At 33.1% G+C, this 16,272-nt stretch overlaps 1 protein-coding gene across 1 annotated transcript in view; it reads right to left on the minus strand.

The window, feature by feature from the left end:
• The window catches only part of LOC145322617 (multidrug resistance-associated protein 1-like), a 273,276-nt gene that overhangs the window by 17,279 nt on the left and 239,725 nt on the right, over positions 1–16,272 (minus strand). The window contains exons 13-17 of the mRNA XM_080164764.1: positions 6,832–6,929; positions 6,290–6,389; positions 4,559–4,686; positions 1,906–1,989; positions 150–296 (exon numbers count right to left, since the gene is read on the minus strand). Of these exons, the coding sequence (XP_080020890.1) occupies positions 150–296; positions 1,906–1,989; positions 4,559–4,686; positions 6,290–6,389; positions 6,832–6,929 (557 nt within the window). The remainder of the gene's footprint in view (positions 1–149; positions 297–1,905; positions 1,990–4,558; positions 4,687–6,289; positions 6,390–6,831; positions 6,930–16,272) is intronic.

Below are 16,272 nucleotides of genomic sequence, written 5' to 3' on the forward strand. Positions count from 1 at the left end.
CAGGTGCAACTCATTACCATGCACAATTGGAACTTATAGACAAAAGTCGCTCAATCAAAGAATTGGGATGGTAGTGTCTTGGGACCATTAAATGTTTTGTTCTACAATGTTATCAACCACCCCCACGCACCAGAGGTTTAAATATATACCTGCAAGGGATGAGGGTCCCAGGATGCCCCAGAGGAAGTAGAGGCACAGGATTATCTGGAGCGGACTGGACCAGATCATGTTGAGGTACAGCACCAGGTCCATGAACTTCTGCGTGTCTATGGACATCAGGTTTGTTGTCTCTCCGACTAAAATGAGATTTAATTCAAAATTTGGCTCTTCCTTATAAAACCATATTCCACTTTTTGATCATACTAGCGGTTGCACTCCTAGCTTAAGGAGTTCAGGAGCTATTAAAAAGTTAATCTACAGACAAAAAACTTACTATTTCAACAGTAGGTTATCCGAACCTCTGTTTTATTGTCAGGCTTCCAGCTAGTATCTTATATCCTTATGATGCCCTTGCTTCGGAAATACATAAATTTTATATAATAGGATTAAATCATTTTAAACGGTAGTTAACTTTGAATTTCCATAATTCTAAGTTACCGCAAAATGATCTCCTTGTCAAAACACACCAAATAATAAGCTGGTAATATTACAGATATCGGTCCTTTTTTACGGCAAATTCGGAAATTTAAAGATATATCTCCTGTTACATATGGTTAATATTTATCTTCTTACAATTTCTCAGGGTTGCAGGGATTAGTCAATTGATGATAAATTAAATTAAACTTTAAAAATATTACTGTTTTAGATACTAGCGGCTACGCCCCCTAGAGGCCTCTAGGGGCACTTGAGGAGGAGACAGTCGAATTAAATAACCTTTTTTTTATTTTAAAAGAAAAAAGAAATTTTTTTTTTGTTTGAGAAGGTTGGGGGTGTCCCACTCCCCAAGAAAACAGTTATAAGCCTTCCCGGGACCTATGAAAAGCTACCCTGTTAAGGAGAACCCAATCGGTTCAGCGGTTAGCGAGATCCTTCGGTACAGACAGACACACAGACACACAAGCAAACATCCTGTTACTTTAGTATAAGGATTAATACTTGAGAAAATATAGTATTTAAAATTAATTTATAAGCAATTATTACATCCCTTCCGCCCTGCAATTCCCCTATAGATAACAGTTTAGGTAAACTTTGACAAGGCAATTTTCAACTTTGGTAATTAGTGCACTGCTATTACAAATTATAAAGGATTAGGGATAACACTTTTTGGTGCAGAATGATCAAGAAAATACTTAAGTTAAATAGATTACACAATAAACCATTAAAAATAACCCCAACGGGGCTCCTTGAATTAAAAAAAATAATAGTCATTTTTTACAAAACCCTGTAACATGAAAAAATTCTCTTGCCCCCTCGCCCCCCCCCCCCCCCTTTAATTAATTTCTTTTTCATTTATATGGCAACTGCTTTACAATTATCAGAAAGGGTAAAATGGTTTAGATTTTATAATCATATCCCCCTTTCCCCCATCAAAAAAAGAAACAGCTGTAACGAACATTCTAGGACAGCGGCAATTAAATCATACTAACACACAGTATTAGACTTAAGGAGGAATATTTTTATCTGCTTTTATCCTATCCCTGTAGTTCTGAAATTTACAACCGTGCATTCCTTCTCTCTATTCATATGTTTTCCTCAACTAGTTATGTAAAATTTAGGAATCTTACGGGATGAGACAATGCGAGATAAATTGATACTTAGTATACCCAATGATGATAAACTAAATCAACCCTTCTGTAGATCAAAATTATTGGTTGAAAATTTAGAACCAACAAATCAAAGTCCTATATAAGTACCCAAAGTTTTTTATCTACAAAATAAGAGAAAATAATGTGCAAAATGAGGTACCTGTCATTTCTTTCTTTGCTTTGTTGGATAATTTCAATGATTTTCTGTAGATAGCTGATGTTAAAGCTGTACGAACTCGCAATCCTATGAAAATAATTTAGTGTCCTGATAAATAGGGTTTTTAAAAGCGAAGCTTTTCTATAATTAGGGTTGGTCCGTCCGTCCGTCCGAGACAGATAGCTTTTATTCGTTAATTTAGGCATGTTAGAATTGTCCTATCGATTTCAAACTTTGCATGGTGATTCCTGTAGTAGTTAGGTACGATTTAGAAAGTGTAGCAACTCTATAATCATTACCAGAATGTCCGTACGTCCATTTAAACATGTTGATTTTCTACTTTTTTAACAACAAATTTTTATGTGATCTAATTGTCCGTTTGATCTGATTTTTGGTATACTGATTTCTGGGACAACAAAGTACAATATAATAAACGAAGCAACTCTATAATCAAGTCTTAAAAATGTAAGTATGTCCATAAACATTATTCTGTACAAGCAGTTTTTCAACAATTTTACTTACAATTTTGCTTCGAATCTTTTACATTTATATTCTGATTATTCAGTTCTGACACTATACAAGTGTTAATGTCTGTTTATAATTATGAATCTTGAGGGATAAGACAATAGACGATAGATGGAAATCATTTACTATAGTTGTTAGAATAATAACACTGACCTACAGATAGACTCTAATTATAGAGTAGCTGCAATACTAAATTAATATATTACCTATTAGCCATTGAATATACCAATACTGTGCATTAATAACAGAGTTCACTATAGTTGTTAGAATAATAACACTGACCTACAGATAGACTCTAATTATAGAGTAGCTGTGATACTAAATTAATATATTACCTATTAGCCATTGAATATACCAATACTGTGCATTAATAACAGAGTTCACTATAGTTGTTAGAATAATAACACTGACCTACAGATAGACTCTAATTATAGAGTAGCTGTGATACTAAATTAATATATTACCTATTAGCCATTGAATATACCAATACTGTGCATTAATAACAGAGTTCACTATAGTTGTTAGAATAATAACACTGACCTACAGATAGACTCTAATTATAGAGTAGCTGCGCTTCTAAATTAATATATTACCTATTAGCCATTGAATATACCAATACTGTGCATTAATAACAGAGTTCACTATAGTTGTTAGAATAATAACACTGACCTACAGATAGACTCTAATTATAGAGTAGCTGCGCTTCTAAATTAATATATTACCTATTAGCCATTGAATATACCAATACTGGGCATTAATAACAGAGTTCACTATAGTTGTTAGAATAATAACACTGACCTACAGATAGATTCTAATTATAGAGTAGCTGTGATACTAAATTAATATATTACCTATAAGCCATTGAATATACCAATACTGAGCATTAATAACAGAGTTTACTATAGTTGTTAGAATAATAACACTGACATACATATAGACACTAATTATAGCTGCAATACTAAATTAATATATTACCTATTAGCCATTGAATATACCAATACTGTGCATTAATAACAGAGTTCACTATAGTTGTTAGAATAATAACACTGACCTACAGATAGACTCTAATTATAGAGTAGCTGTGATACTAAATTAATATATTACCTATAAGCCATTGAATATACCAATACTGGGCATTAATAACAGAGTTCACTATAGTTGTTAGAATAATAACACTGACCTACAGATAGACTCTAATTATAGAGTAGCTGTGATACTAAATTAATATATTACCTATTAGCCATTGAATATACCAATACTGTGCATTAATAACAGAGTTCACTATAGTTGTTAGAATAATAACACTGACCTACAGATAGACTCTAATTATAGAGTAGCTGCGCTTCTAAATTAATATATTACCTATTAGCCATTGAATATACCAATACTGTGCATTAATAACAGAGTTCACTATAGTTGTTAGAATAATAACACTGACCTACAGATAGACTCTAATTATAGAGTAGCTGCGCTTCTAAATTAATATATTACCTATTAGCCATTGAATATACCAATACTGGGCATTAATAACAGAGTTCACTATAGTTGTTAGAATAATAACACTGACCTACAGATAGATTCTAATTATAGAGTAGCTGTGATACTAAATTAATATATTACCTATAAGCCATTGAATATACCAATACTGAGCATTAATAACAGAGTTTACTATAGTTGTTAGAATAATAACACTGACATACATATAGACACTAATTATAGCTGCAATACTAAATTAATATATTACCTATTAGCCATTGAATATACCAATACTGTGCATTAATAACAGAGTTCACTATAGTTGTTAGAATAATAACACTGACCTACAGATAGACTCTAATTATAGAGTAGCTGTGATACTAAATTAATATATTACCTATAAGCCATTGAATATACCAATACTGGGCATTAATAACAGAGTTCACTATAGTTGTTAGAATAATAACACTGACCTACAGATAGACTCTAATTATAGAGTAGCTGCGCTTCTAAATTAATATATTACCTATTAGCCATTGAATATACCAATACTGGGCATTAATAACAGAGTTCACTATAGTTGTTAGAATAATAACACTGACATACAGATAGATACTAATTATAGAGTAGCTGTAATACTAAATTAATATATTACCTATAAGCCATTGAATATACCAATACTGGGCATTAATAACAGAGTTTACTATAGTTGTCAGAATGATAACACTGACGTACAAGTATCCACGCCATAGTGGTTCTGCCTCCTCGTTGGATTGAACAAAACTAAAATTATATTTGTAAATGTAATAAAGTAGGGAGAGGAAATTTCATTGTAAATTACACTGGTGCCCAAAGTTTTATACTAACGTTATGTAATTCGTTGACACAAAAACTTTGGGCACTTTGGATGAATGATAATGTCCTATTTTCTGACATTTCCAAAAAAATATCACTATGATTTTAGGGATCTTAAGGGACAAAACAATGTCCGATAAATTGGTGTACATCCACATTGATGATATACAAATTTACCCCTTCTGTAAATTACAATTAGTGGTTAAAACGTTTAGTCTCTGGAATAATTGGATTAACAAACCAATTAAAATGCAATAGTTGTCCCCAAAGATATTGAGCAACAAATAGTAAAACATTATAAAACTTGGGGAGTAGTGTAATAACCAGTTCATTGTACCCTCTTCACCTGTCTATAAGAAGTTTTACAAGTTGTTTTTGCTGCGTTTATTATGGATGTAATTATAATTGTTCGATTGTAATCACTAAGAAATAAAATTAATTTGTAAAAATAACATGATGTTTTTATTAAGATATTAAATTCTTTCTCTTGTTCTTTTTCCCATCATCTAACAACCCAATATAATAAGCAAACAAAATATTGGTAAGTTTCAAGAGAAATGGATAATTCATACAAAGAAAAAATATTTTTTTCACATTTTTTCGCCTATTGATAAACGTTCTAACCAAACTTAACGTCACCTAACCTTTATAATAGCTATTTTGTAATTAGGAGGAATCAAAAAGGTTGATTTATGTGGTTAAGGCCTACCTACTAAGGGAGGGAGAGTTCATTGAGCTGTGAATTACACTAGTTCCAAATGTCCTATATTTTTTATATGTTTTCTTATTCGTTGGCTTAACAAATTTGGGGACTTTAGTGCATTTTAATTGGTTGATTCATTAAGTTGAATGTTCAAACGTTTCAACCACTAATTTCAATCTACAAAAGGGGTATTTTTGTACCATTATTGGTGTTGAACATCAAGTTATCGGCCATTGTCTTATCCATTTAAATTCCTGCCTCCCTCCTCAGTATTTATAAGTTATCTATTACAAAGGAAAATATAGGAATATGTAATTAATTGTCTACTGCCCTATCCCTGTATCCCTGGGTTTTCTTGTTCCACTTAACACGACCACAAGTAAACAATGTCACCAATAAGAAAAATATACAAAATTTCATTATTTCCCACAAAAAAATACTTTGACCCAAATTTTTAAATATTCTCTAATAGACATAATAAACCTTTAAATTATCTATTTTCGTTTATAATCATAATAACTTTTGCTATATTATGTGTTAAAAAATGCATCAGTAAACCTAATTGTGGATAAGAATAGCGTCAACAACCAATAATGAAAATACAGGAAATTTGATTGTCAAACAAGATAAAAGACGTCCAAAGTATAGATATATCTTTGAAATTTAGGGGGTGCCCTTTGAAAAAGAGGATCTTTACCGAAAAAAGCTGTCAATCTTAAGTGTCAGTCGTTAAAATAACATATCCCCCCACATCCTTACAGACTGACAGATTGAAGGATCTACCCTAATTGTAGAAAAGCTTCGCTTCTTATAAAAAAAACTATTTACCCAATTATGAGATTGACAACTTGTGGTGAGACAAATAGAAGTAGAGAGTATATAAAGTAGAGTATTGAGGACCACATGTAATCCAGACCAAAACATTTTACTAGAAAAAGATAAATATACAGCTTTAGTTTAGTTTTAAGTAGATAGGTTACTTTGTAATCCACTTTGTCTGTCCGTCCGTACTGCAAATGGTGAAATGTGATTTCTTGAGCTATAATTAGACTGCTGATTTTTTTTTGACAAAGATACCATTTGCCGAGGAAAATCATATACTTTATTTGGTCTGTCGGTCAGTCGTTTATGTTACAAAAGAAATATAAAAATGTGATTTTCTAGACTTTTTTTATTGTGAAGGTGACCATTGCCAAAGAGCATTCAGAATACAACTTACTTTGCCAGTCTGTAATTTATGTTACAAAAGATTTATAACATGTAAAGGTTTCAAGATTTTCATCCTTTTTTAAAATAATCAAACATCAAATCTTTAAAAAAATTTTCCTTTTTAAAGATGTCTTATTGATTTAAAATAAAAGGTATATTACCAAGAGCTGTTAAAATTGAGACATCTTTCTTGGCCTTGTTAGCAGATTCAATACACTTGTGCCAATACTTGTCCCACTGTGGTACCACGTAGCTACACCTGAATATAGTTAGCATATTCAATACACTTGTGCCAATACTTGTCCCACTGTGGTACTACCTAGCTACACCTGAATATAGTTAGGAGATTCAAAACACTTGTGCCAATACTTGTCCCACTCTGGTACCACCTAGCTACACCTGAATATAGTTAGCATATTCAATACACTTGTGCCAATACTTGTCCCACTCTGGTACCACGTAGCTACACCTGAATATTGTTAGCAGATTCAATACACTTGTGCCAATACTTGTCCCACTGTGGTACCACCTAGCTACACCTGAATATAGTTAGCAGATTCGATCAATACACTTGTGCCAATACTTGTCCCACTCTGGTACCACGTAGCTACACCTGAATATAGTTAGCAGATTCAATACACTTGTGCCAATACTTGTCCCACTGTGGTACCACCTAGCTACACCTGAATATAGTTAGCAGATTCGATCAATACACTTGTGCCAATACTTGTCCCACTGTGGTACCACGTAGCTACACCTGAATATAGTTAGCAGATTCAATACACTTGTGCCAATACTTGTCCCACTGTGGTACCACGTAGCTACACCTGAATATAGTTAGCAGATTTAATACAATTGTGCCAATACTTGTCCCAATCTGGTACTAAGTAGCTACACCTGAATATAGTTAGCATATACAATACAATTGTGCCAATACTTGTCCCACTGTGGTACCACGTAGCTACACCTGAATATAGTTAGCATATTCAATACAATTGTGCCAATACTTGTCCCACTCTAGTACCACGTAGCTACACCTGAATATAGTTAGCATATTCAATACAATTGTGCCAATACTTGTCCCACTCTGGCATAGGCGTCCAAGGGGGGGGGGGGCACCCCCAAATTTTTTTCATTTTAACCCCCCCATTCAAAATTTACCCCTACCCTGGGGGTGCCGTAGGCACCCCCAACCATTTAGGAGGGGGTATTTACCCCCACCCCCAAAACAATTTTGGGGGGGTAAATACCCCCCCCAAAATAAAATTCTCTAATAAAAATAATTTTTAATACTATATATTTAATAAAATATAAATTACCCCCCCCCCAAAATTTTACCCCGGGGGTAAATTTTGGTGGGGGTAAACTAAATTTACCCCTGCCAACAGATTTCAGGGGGGGTAATTACCCCCCCCAAGCAAATTTTACCCCCGGGTAAAAATTTTGCGGGGGGGTAAAAAAAATTTTACCCCCCCCTAAAAATTTTTTACCCCCCCAAAAATAAATATCTTGGACGCCCCTGCACTCTGGTAGTTAGCATATTCAATACAATTGTGCCAATACTTGTCCCACTCTAGTACCACGTAGCTACACCTGAATATAGTTAGCATATTTAATACACTTGTGCCAATACTTGTCCCACTGTGGTACCACGTAGCTACACCTGAATATAGTTGGTAGATTCAATACACTTGTGCCAAGACTTGTCCCACTTTGGTACTACGTAGCTACACCTAAATATAGTTAGCATATTCAATACACATGTGCCAATACTTGTCCCACTGTGGTACCACGTAGCTACACCTGAATATAGTTAGCAGATTCAATACACTTGTGCCAATACTTGTCCCACTGTGGTACTACGTAGCTACACCTGAATATAGTTAGCAGATTCAATACACTTGTGCCAATACTTGTCCCACTCTGGTACCACCTAGCTACACCTGAATATAGTTAGCAGATTCGATCAATACACTTGTGCCAATACTTGTCCCACTCTAGTACCACGTAGCTACACCTGAATATAGTTAGCATATTCAATACACTTGTGCCAATACTTGTCCTACTCTGGTACCACGTAGCTACACCTGAATATAGTCAGCAGATTCAATACACTTGTGCCAATACTTGTCTTACTGTGGTACCACGTAGCTACACCTGAATATAGTTAGCAGATTTAATACACTTGTGCCAATACTTGTCCCACTCTGGTACCACGAAGCTACACCTGAATATTGTTAGCAGATTTAATACACTTGTGCCAATACTTGTCCCACTGTGGTACCACGTAGCTACACCTGAATATAGTTAGCAGATTTAATACACTTGTGCCAATACTTGTCCCACTGTGGTACCACGTTGCTACACATGAATATAGTTAGCAGATTCAATACACTTGTGCCAATACTTGTCCCACTGTGGTACTACGTAGCTACACCTGAATATAGTTAGCAGATTCAATACACTTGTGCCAATGCTTGTCCCACTCTGGTACCACGTACATACCATGTAGCTACACCTGAATATTGCTACAATATAAACAATAAACATATAAACATTGACAATGTTAAATCAAAGGGTAAAAACTAGCAGCCACGTGACAGATTTTTTGGTATTTTCAATGTTTTTTTTTGTTAATAGTGGTAGGGTTTTTCAATTTTTTCTTCTTTTTCTATGTTTTTTTAACGTTTATAAATGTGTTTTTTTAATGTTTTTCAATGCTTTTCAATGCTTTTCTTAGATTTTCTGTGTTTTTCTGTGTTTTTCTATGTTTTTCAATGTTTAAATATTTTTCAATCTTTTCAAAATAAAATATATATTCTTTCCTTTTTTTCCTTCCATAATTTTAATCTACCTCAGGCGGAACTTTACTTATCTTTGTTGAAGAAAATAACTAATATTTGATTCATTCTCCTTTTCTTGTATCCCCAGATATTGTGTAACACTATAGGAAATATTTTTACAGGAAATGTTTCAATTTCTTTGTATTCCCTAAAAAGGTGCATATCTATATTATATGTGAGTACAATAATCATAAATCAATCGTTTTTTGCTTAGTTTTGCACGTATTCTTTTACTTTATATTATACTTTTAACATGAAATAGTTATTAGATCTTTGCCTAAATGTATTTAATCTTATTTACAAAAAGGCACTATATGTATTATAAGAGATGTTAAAGGGAGTCATGACAGGCTCTAAAGTATAAAAACACGTTCTATAATTTGTTTACCTTAAAAAACTTCAGAAAATTTATAAAATCTTATTTGTGTTGTATAAAATTGAAGAGCTTAAACCTTTCAACCAAAAATTTCAACTGACAAAGTAGTGATTTTCTTTATCAGAAATGTGGTTGACATCATTTTTTCGTCCATTGTCTTAAACCTAAATATTCCTTAATTCTGACTATTTTGATATATGCATGAATATTCCCTGAAGAGTACAGCCCAATCGGTTCAGCGGTTAAATTAAAGAGATCTTAATCTTCGGACGGATAGACAGACGAAATGACAGACATCGTTCTACTTTGTATTATAGATCAAAAATTTTTCATTTGTTTTCTAATAGTTAAACTTAACATAAAAAGTAAGAAAAAAATGTATAATTACAATGATGTTTAAAAAAAGATTTTCATCAATTTTTGCTCTTTACCTAGATGACCCTGCCAGGTTTGCTGGCATCCTGTGCCCGCCAGGATGGAGATATTCAAAAAATTTCAACTCTCAGTTATGTGTCATACCCATACTTAAACAGTCACGCAGTTTGGGCTCTTTATCTTTCACACACAGAAAATGAGATAGAAAAAACTGGATGGTGGGCGTTCAACGCCCCCCCCCCCCTCCCCGACCGTTAAGGTTTAAATATCTCAAACTCCTTCCTACTGTCTACTCCTTGATCTTTAATGTATTTAGTTTGGAAAGACACATACAAATAAATGGTAGATCTGAGTTTTCTTCCAGGGATCTAAAGGGATGATACAATGGCCGATAAATTTATGAACATCTCAATGATGACACACAAAATAAACCCTTCTATAATTTGCAATTAGTTGTTGAAACGTTTGGACACTCAACTTAATGAACCAACCAATCGAAATTCAATAAAAGTCCCCAAAGTTGTTAAGCTCACAAATAAGGAAATGCATTTATAAAACTTCGGTGACTAGTGCGATAAAGAGCTCAATGCCCCCCCCCCCCCTCCCTGGGTTTCTGCACAGACTGAAACAACAAATATCAATTATTTTAGTAGCGAAGCTACTCTAAAGTAACCTAACATCTTAAGGCGTTATTAAGCTGAGAAAAACGGCGTCATATCTACAGATGATAAAATTTAACTGTAAATCATAGAAAGGAGCGTTCGAACCTAGCAAAAAAATAGTTTATAGAAAATATTTATTTAATGAAAGGGTGAATTAAATGTTGCTCTTGTTACTTTAACTTTTCTGTTACTGACATAGCAGCAGTAGAAACCATTTTTTAACGTCTTTAGTTATCACGTGGGGATTCGGGCCGAGATTCGAAACTATCACCTTCCCGACAATGAGTAAATGCGCTATGTGTTATGCCACAGTGGCGGATTTGTCGTAAGTTGGGTGTAGTATTAGCATAAAGTAAGACACTACCCTCCCTTATTTTTTGTATCAAAGCTTTTAGAACAGCCCTTACTTTTTGTCATTTATATATTTCTTAACTCTAAAAGTACTCTGAAACTATTATATTATCCTATTGATCATACAAAGTAGACCGTTGCCTGTCTGTCAGTCTCAATCTTTAGCTATCCTATTAAGTCCTGTTATATAAAGTAATATGATTTTTGTCTATAGCTAAAGATTTTAATAATTACTAAACAGACTAAATAAAAAATTTCAGTAAAGCTTTACATATATCCCAATGTGGTTTTGTGCTATTTTTTATATAGGGTTTGGGATAGATTAAGCCAATAGATGCTAGGGGCGAAACTGCTAGCTTTGTCTAAACTGCATGTATTTCTGTATATATATATGATATATATTTGCATAATTGTGACAGAATGATATACTTTTATCCAAGAAATCCATGCATATATATATATCACTATGTAGCTAGTCTACTCTATAATTATCCAAGAAATCCATGCATATATATATCACTATGTAGCTAGGCTACTCTATAATTATCCAAGAAATCCATGCATATATATATATCACTATGTAGCTAGTCTACTCTATAATTATCAAAGAAATCCATGCATATATATATCACTATGTAGCTAGTCTACTCTATAATTATCCAAGAAATCCATGCATATATATATATCACTATGTAGCTAGTCTACTCTATAATTATCCAAGAAATCCATGCATATATATATCACTATGTAGCTAGGCTACTCTATAATTATCCAAGAAATCCATGCATATATATATATCACTATGTAGCTAGTCTACTCTATAATTATCCAAAAAATCCATGCATATATATATCACTATGTAGCTAGTCTACTCTAGTCTATTGTATTGTGCACTTGTGGCTTCACCTCTAGCATCTAAGGGATCTAAATTCGAATTGGGGGAATAGAGGGGACACAAAAATAGCGTGAAACCATTCATGAGAACTCAATTGGGTAAGTACTTTAGCACTTTATACAATTGGATAACTCACACTGTGTAGCTAGTCCACTTTGAAACAAAAAATTAATTTTATACTTTTATCTTGTCGTTGCTCAACTCCATAATGTTTTTTACTAAGTATTTGAAACTGCTAGCGATGCATGTAGTCAAATAAAAATTAGTTAGCTTATTATTGTTGCGCTGCTTTTGGATCTAAGATTATTTCTTTGCTCCCTATGCATCAAAATATTCTTGTTTTATCCTAAAAACATGAATAATTAGAAGCTTTTAGCTTTGCATGTAGTCAATCAAATATTTTGGCATAGAAAAAATGAAGGAAATAATAGCAAGGAAGAATATTTTATGTTAAGAAAAAAAAACTTTTTGATTTCTACATATCCACAAGTTAACTAGACATAATTTGGTATGATAATTGATTATTAAACCATAAATCCCCCCTTTCTTCCAAAAAATATGTGATTATTATTAAGGAATTAAACATGCAATGTTAAATTTTTTAATAGTTGGAAAAGTAAATAAATAAAAAATACATACTTTGGTGTACTTTTCATGTAAATACAGATTTTGTGATTTGTAATTAAACAATGATGACAACTTCCATAAAAGCGAAGCACTGAAACGGTAGGACAAACGGACATTAAGACTTGTATAGTATCTGAACTGAAAAATCGGAACATAAATGTTTAAATGTCGAATCAAAATTGTAGGTAAATTTGTTGAAAAACTGCTTAAAAACAGGATAATGTTTATGGACATACTTACATTTTTGGACTTGATTATAGAGTTGCTTCGCTTATAATATTGTTCTTTGTTGTCCCAGGAATCAATATACCAAAAATCAGATCAAACGGATAATTAAAACACTTGAAAATTTGTTGTTAAAAAAGTAGAAAAATCAACATGTTTAAAATGGACGTACGGACATTCTGGTAATGATTATAGAGTTGCTATGCTTTCTAAATCGTACCCAACTACTACAGGAATCATCATGCAAAGTTTGAAATCGATAGGACAATTCTAACCTGCCTAAATTAACGAATAAAAGCTATCTATCTCGGACGGACGTACGGACGGACCGACCCAAATTATAGAAAGGCTTCGCTTTTAAAAACATACTTAAGCTGTTATCTACTCTAAAATTTGTTTGTTTTGGTTAAGTAAGAAATAGAGAGATAAAAAAAAACTAGGCTATTATATGTAAGAAATAAAAGGAAAAATCTATATATTAGGGTTATGTAAACATTTTCGGATTTCATTAAATATATTAGAAGAGCTTGACAGCCGCTAAATTGTTCTATCAATCTGAAGCTTTAACCGATAAAGTTAGCACTTCTAGATAAAGTCGTTTAATTAAATATTGGATTTTCTTTTGGGAGTTACTTAACCTAATACCGCCTAGAACCATACATTCTTGTCAAACTGGATGATTCGCTATGATACTTGGACGAACATTTTAATTGAAAGGAAATCAACAACAAAAAATCCGCAGAAACAATTTTGGACAATTGCTGCTGTGTTGCCTAATAATTTGGCGCAATCGATATTTATTTAGAGACCAGCCGTATTTAATATAAAAATAGACGGCTACCAAACCCATAAAAATAAATATATCTTTCTACTATGTGAGGGCTTTCATAAAGTTTCAATATCTATTCTTGAGTTTATAATGGAAGAAGGGACTCTTTTGAAAATATCAAGTAAAGCGTGTTAACTTTGGAGAGAGAGAGAGATACGGAGAGAGAGAGAGAGAGAGAGAGAGAGAGAGAGAGACGGAGAGAGAGAGAGAGAGAGAGAGAGAGAGAGAGAGAGAGAGAGAGACAGACAGAGAGACAGAGAGAGAGAGAGAGACAGAGAGAGAGACACAGAGAGAGAGACAGAGAGAGACAGAGGGAGAAGGAGGGCACTTTATAATATCTACACGTTATATAAGGGCAATTTTTGCCCTTTAAGGTTTTAAACTATTTAAGCTTTTCTATAATTAGGGTCGGTCCGGATGTCCGTCCGAGACAGATAGCTTTTTTCGTTAATTTAGGCATGTTAGAATTGTACATTTATATTCTGATTATTCAGTTCTGATACTATACAAGTCTTAATGTCTGTTTGTCCTACCGTTTCAGTGCTTCGCTTCTATAGATGTCGCCATCCTTGTTGTAATGAAAATTGTTATTGTTAATTTTCCATGTAATAAAATCACTTTAATCGTTATATGTATCACTTACTGAAACCTAAATGTATTTATGAATTAGTATCTACTGTCCATAGATATTTAAAATTTGTTCCAATTCTGATTTTGAAATATTGATTTCTAATTGACATTTTAAATAATACTAGAAAGATTTATATAATGCTTTAAATTAAATATGACATTTTGAAATATGCATTTCTATTTCAAATTATTAAGTATGACCTACCCTTTTCAAAAATAATATTAGTCATTTTGAAACTACACTTGATATTCTATAATACAAAGTAGTTTGATGTCCGTCCGTCTGTCCGTCCGTATGTTCGTCCGTCTATCCGTCCGTCTATCCGTCCGTCTGTTCGTCCGTCTGTCCGTCCACCTGTCTGTCTGTCAGTCCGTCCCTTAAGATCTCGGTAACAACTGAACCGATTAGATTCTACTCTTCAGGGAAAATACCTACTGGTCCTGGGGTGGTTTTAGGCTATTTTCTTGAAGGGTGGGACACCCATAACCCCCCCCCCAAAAAAAAAATCCCCATTTTTAAAACAAATTCTATACAAGAGGGTTGACTTCCCCTTAACTAGAGGCTGGGGGCGAATCCGCTAGTACATAATAACGCATTTCTGTTTAATTTTAAATTTAGCTTCAAATCAAATATGACTTTTTAAAATGTATTTACTTCTCTCTCGGGTTAAATATGAGTTGAAAACTGACCTCAACCCCTTCATGAATAATATTGGCCATATTTTGTGACTAAATTCTTTACATAATTTTGCCTGAATATATTTATTTCATATTTTCTTTTATATAAAATGACGCGTGTGTCAAAATTCTAAAACGAAAAATTATTAAAAGTAAAATAATGAAAAAGTTAAGAAGTAAAATTTGTTAAAGGTTGACACAAATATCAAGTTTTCGAATTTTACGTACAAAATTTTGTTAAAATTTTATACATTTTTATTTCATTACTTTCTCTTAGCAAAATTGGAACAGATTGACCAAATCATCATCTTTCAAACGATTTTTCAAAGGATAATTCATCAATTGAAAACTTTAATTGATCAAAAATTTTAAATGGAAGGCTTTTTTTCGCAACAATGGACAATGTGCTGTAAGTTACACTGGTACCCAAAGTTTTATAACCAAGTTTTTGATGACCCAAAAACGTTAGATTCTCTTGATTGGTTAATTGCGTCAAAATGTATAAATATTGGTGATATTGTTTATCATATTATGGTATGTAAATCAATCTATCGTCAATTGCATAATCCCTTTAGGTAAACTTGGAAGTAAAGAACAAATTTGTCCACAGGTAATATCTGCAATCTATAATACAAAGTAGAACGATGTCTGTCTGTCCGTCTGTCCGTCTGTCTGTCTGTCCCTTAAGATCTCGGTAACCACTGAACCGATCGGATTCTACTCTTCAGGGTATCTACCTATTGGTCCTGTGGTGGTTTTAAGCTATTTTCTTGGGGGGTGGGACACCACCAACCCCCCCAAAAACCAAAAAATCCCCCCCCAATTTTTTTTTTTTTTTTTTTTTTTTGAAGATATCTCCATGGTCCTTAACGATTTTTGCCATATTTTTTTTCACCTCTTGGGGCAAAGCCCCTAGAGGCTAGGGGCGAAGCCGCTAGTAAAAATATAAAGCAACTCGGTACTAAAAAATCCACAAATCAAGCAAATAAATTAAAGACAATAGCCCAAAAAGAGCTATAAAAATGAAATCTGGTCTTTAAAAAAGAATGCAAGAGATAAAAGTTAATTGGAGAAAATCCCAATTTTTTTGACTCTCATCTAAATTTATTTA

The sequence above is a fragment of the Acartia tonsa genome, chromosome 6 (genome assembly GCF_053477335.1).
Source record: "Acartia tonsa isolate MP-2025a chromosome 6, ASM5347733v1, whole genome shotgun sequence".
Lineage (NCBI taxonomy): Eukaryota > Metazoa > Arthropoda > Copepoda > Calanoida > Acartiidae > Acartia > Acartia tonsa.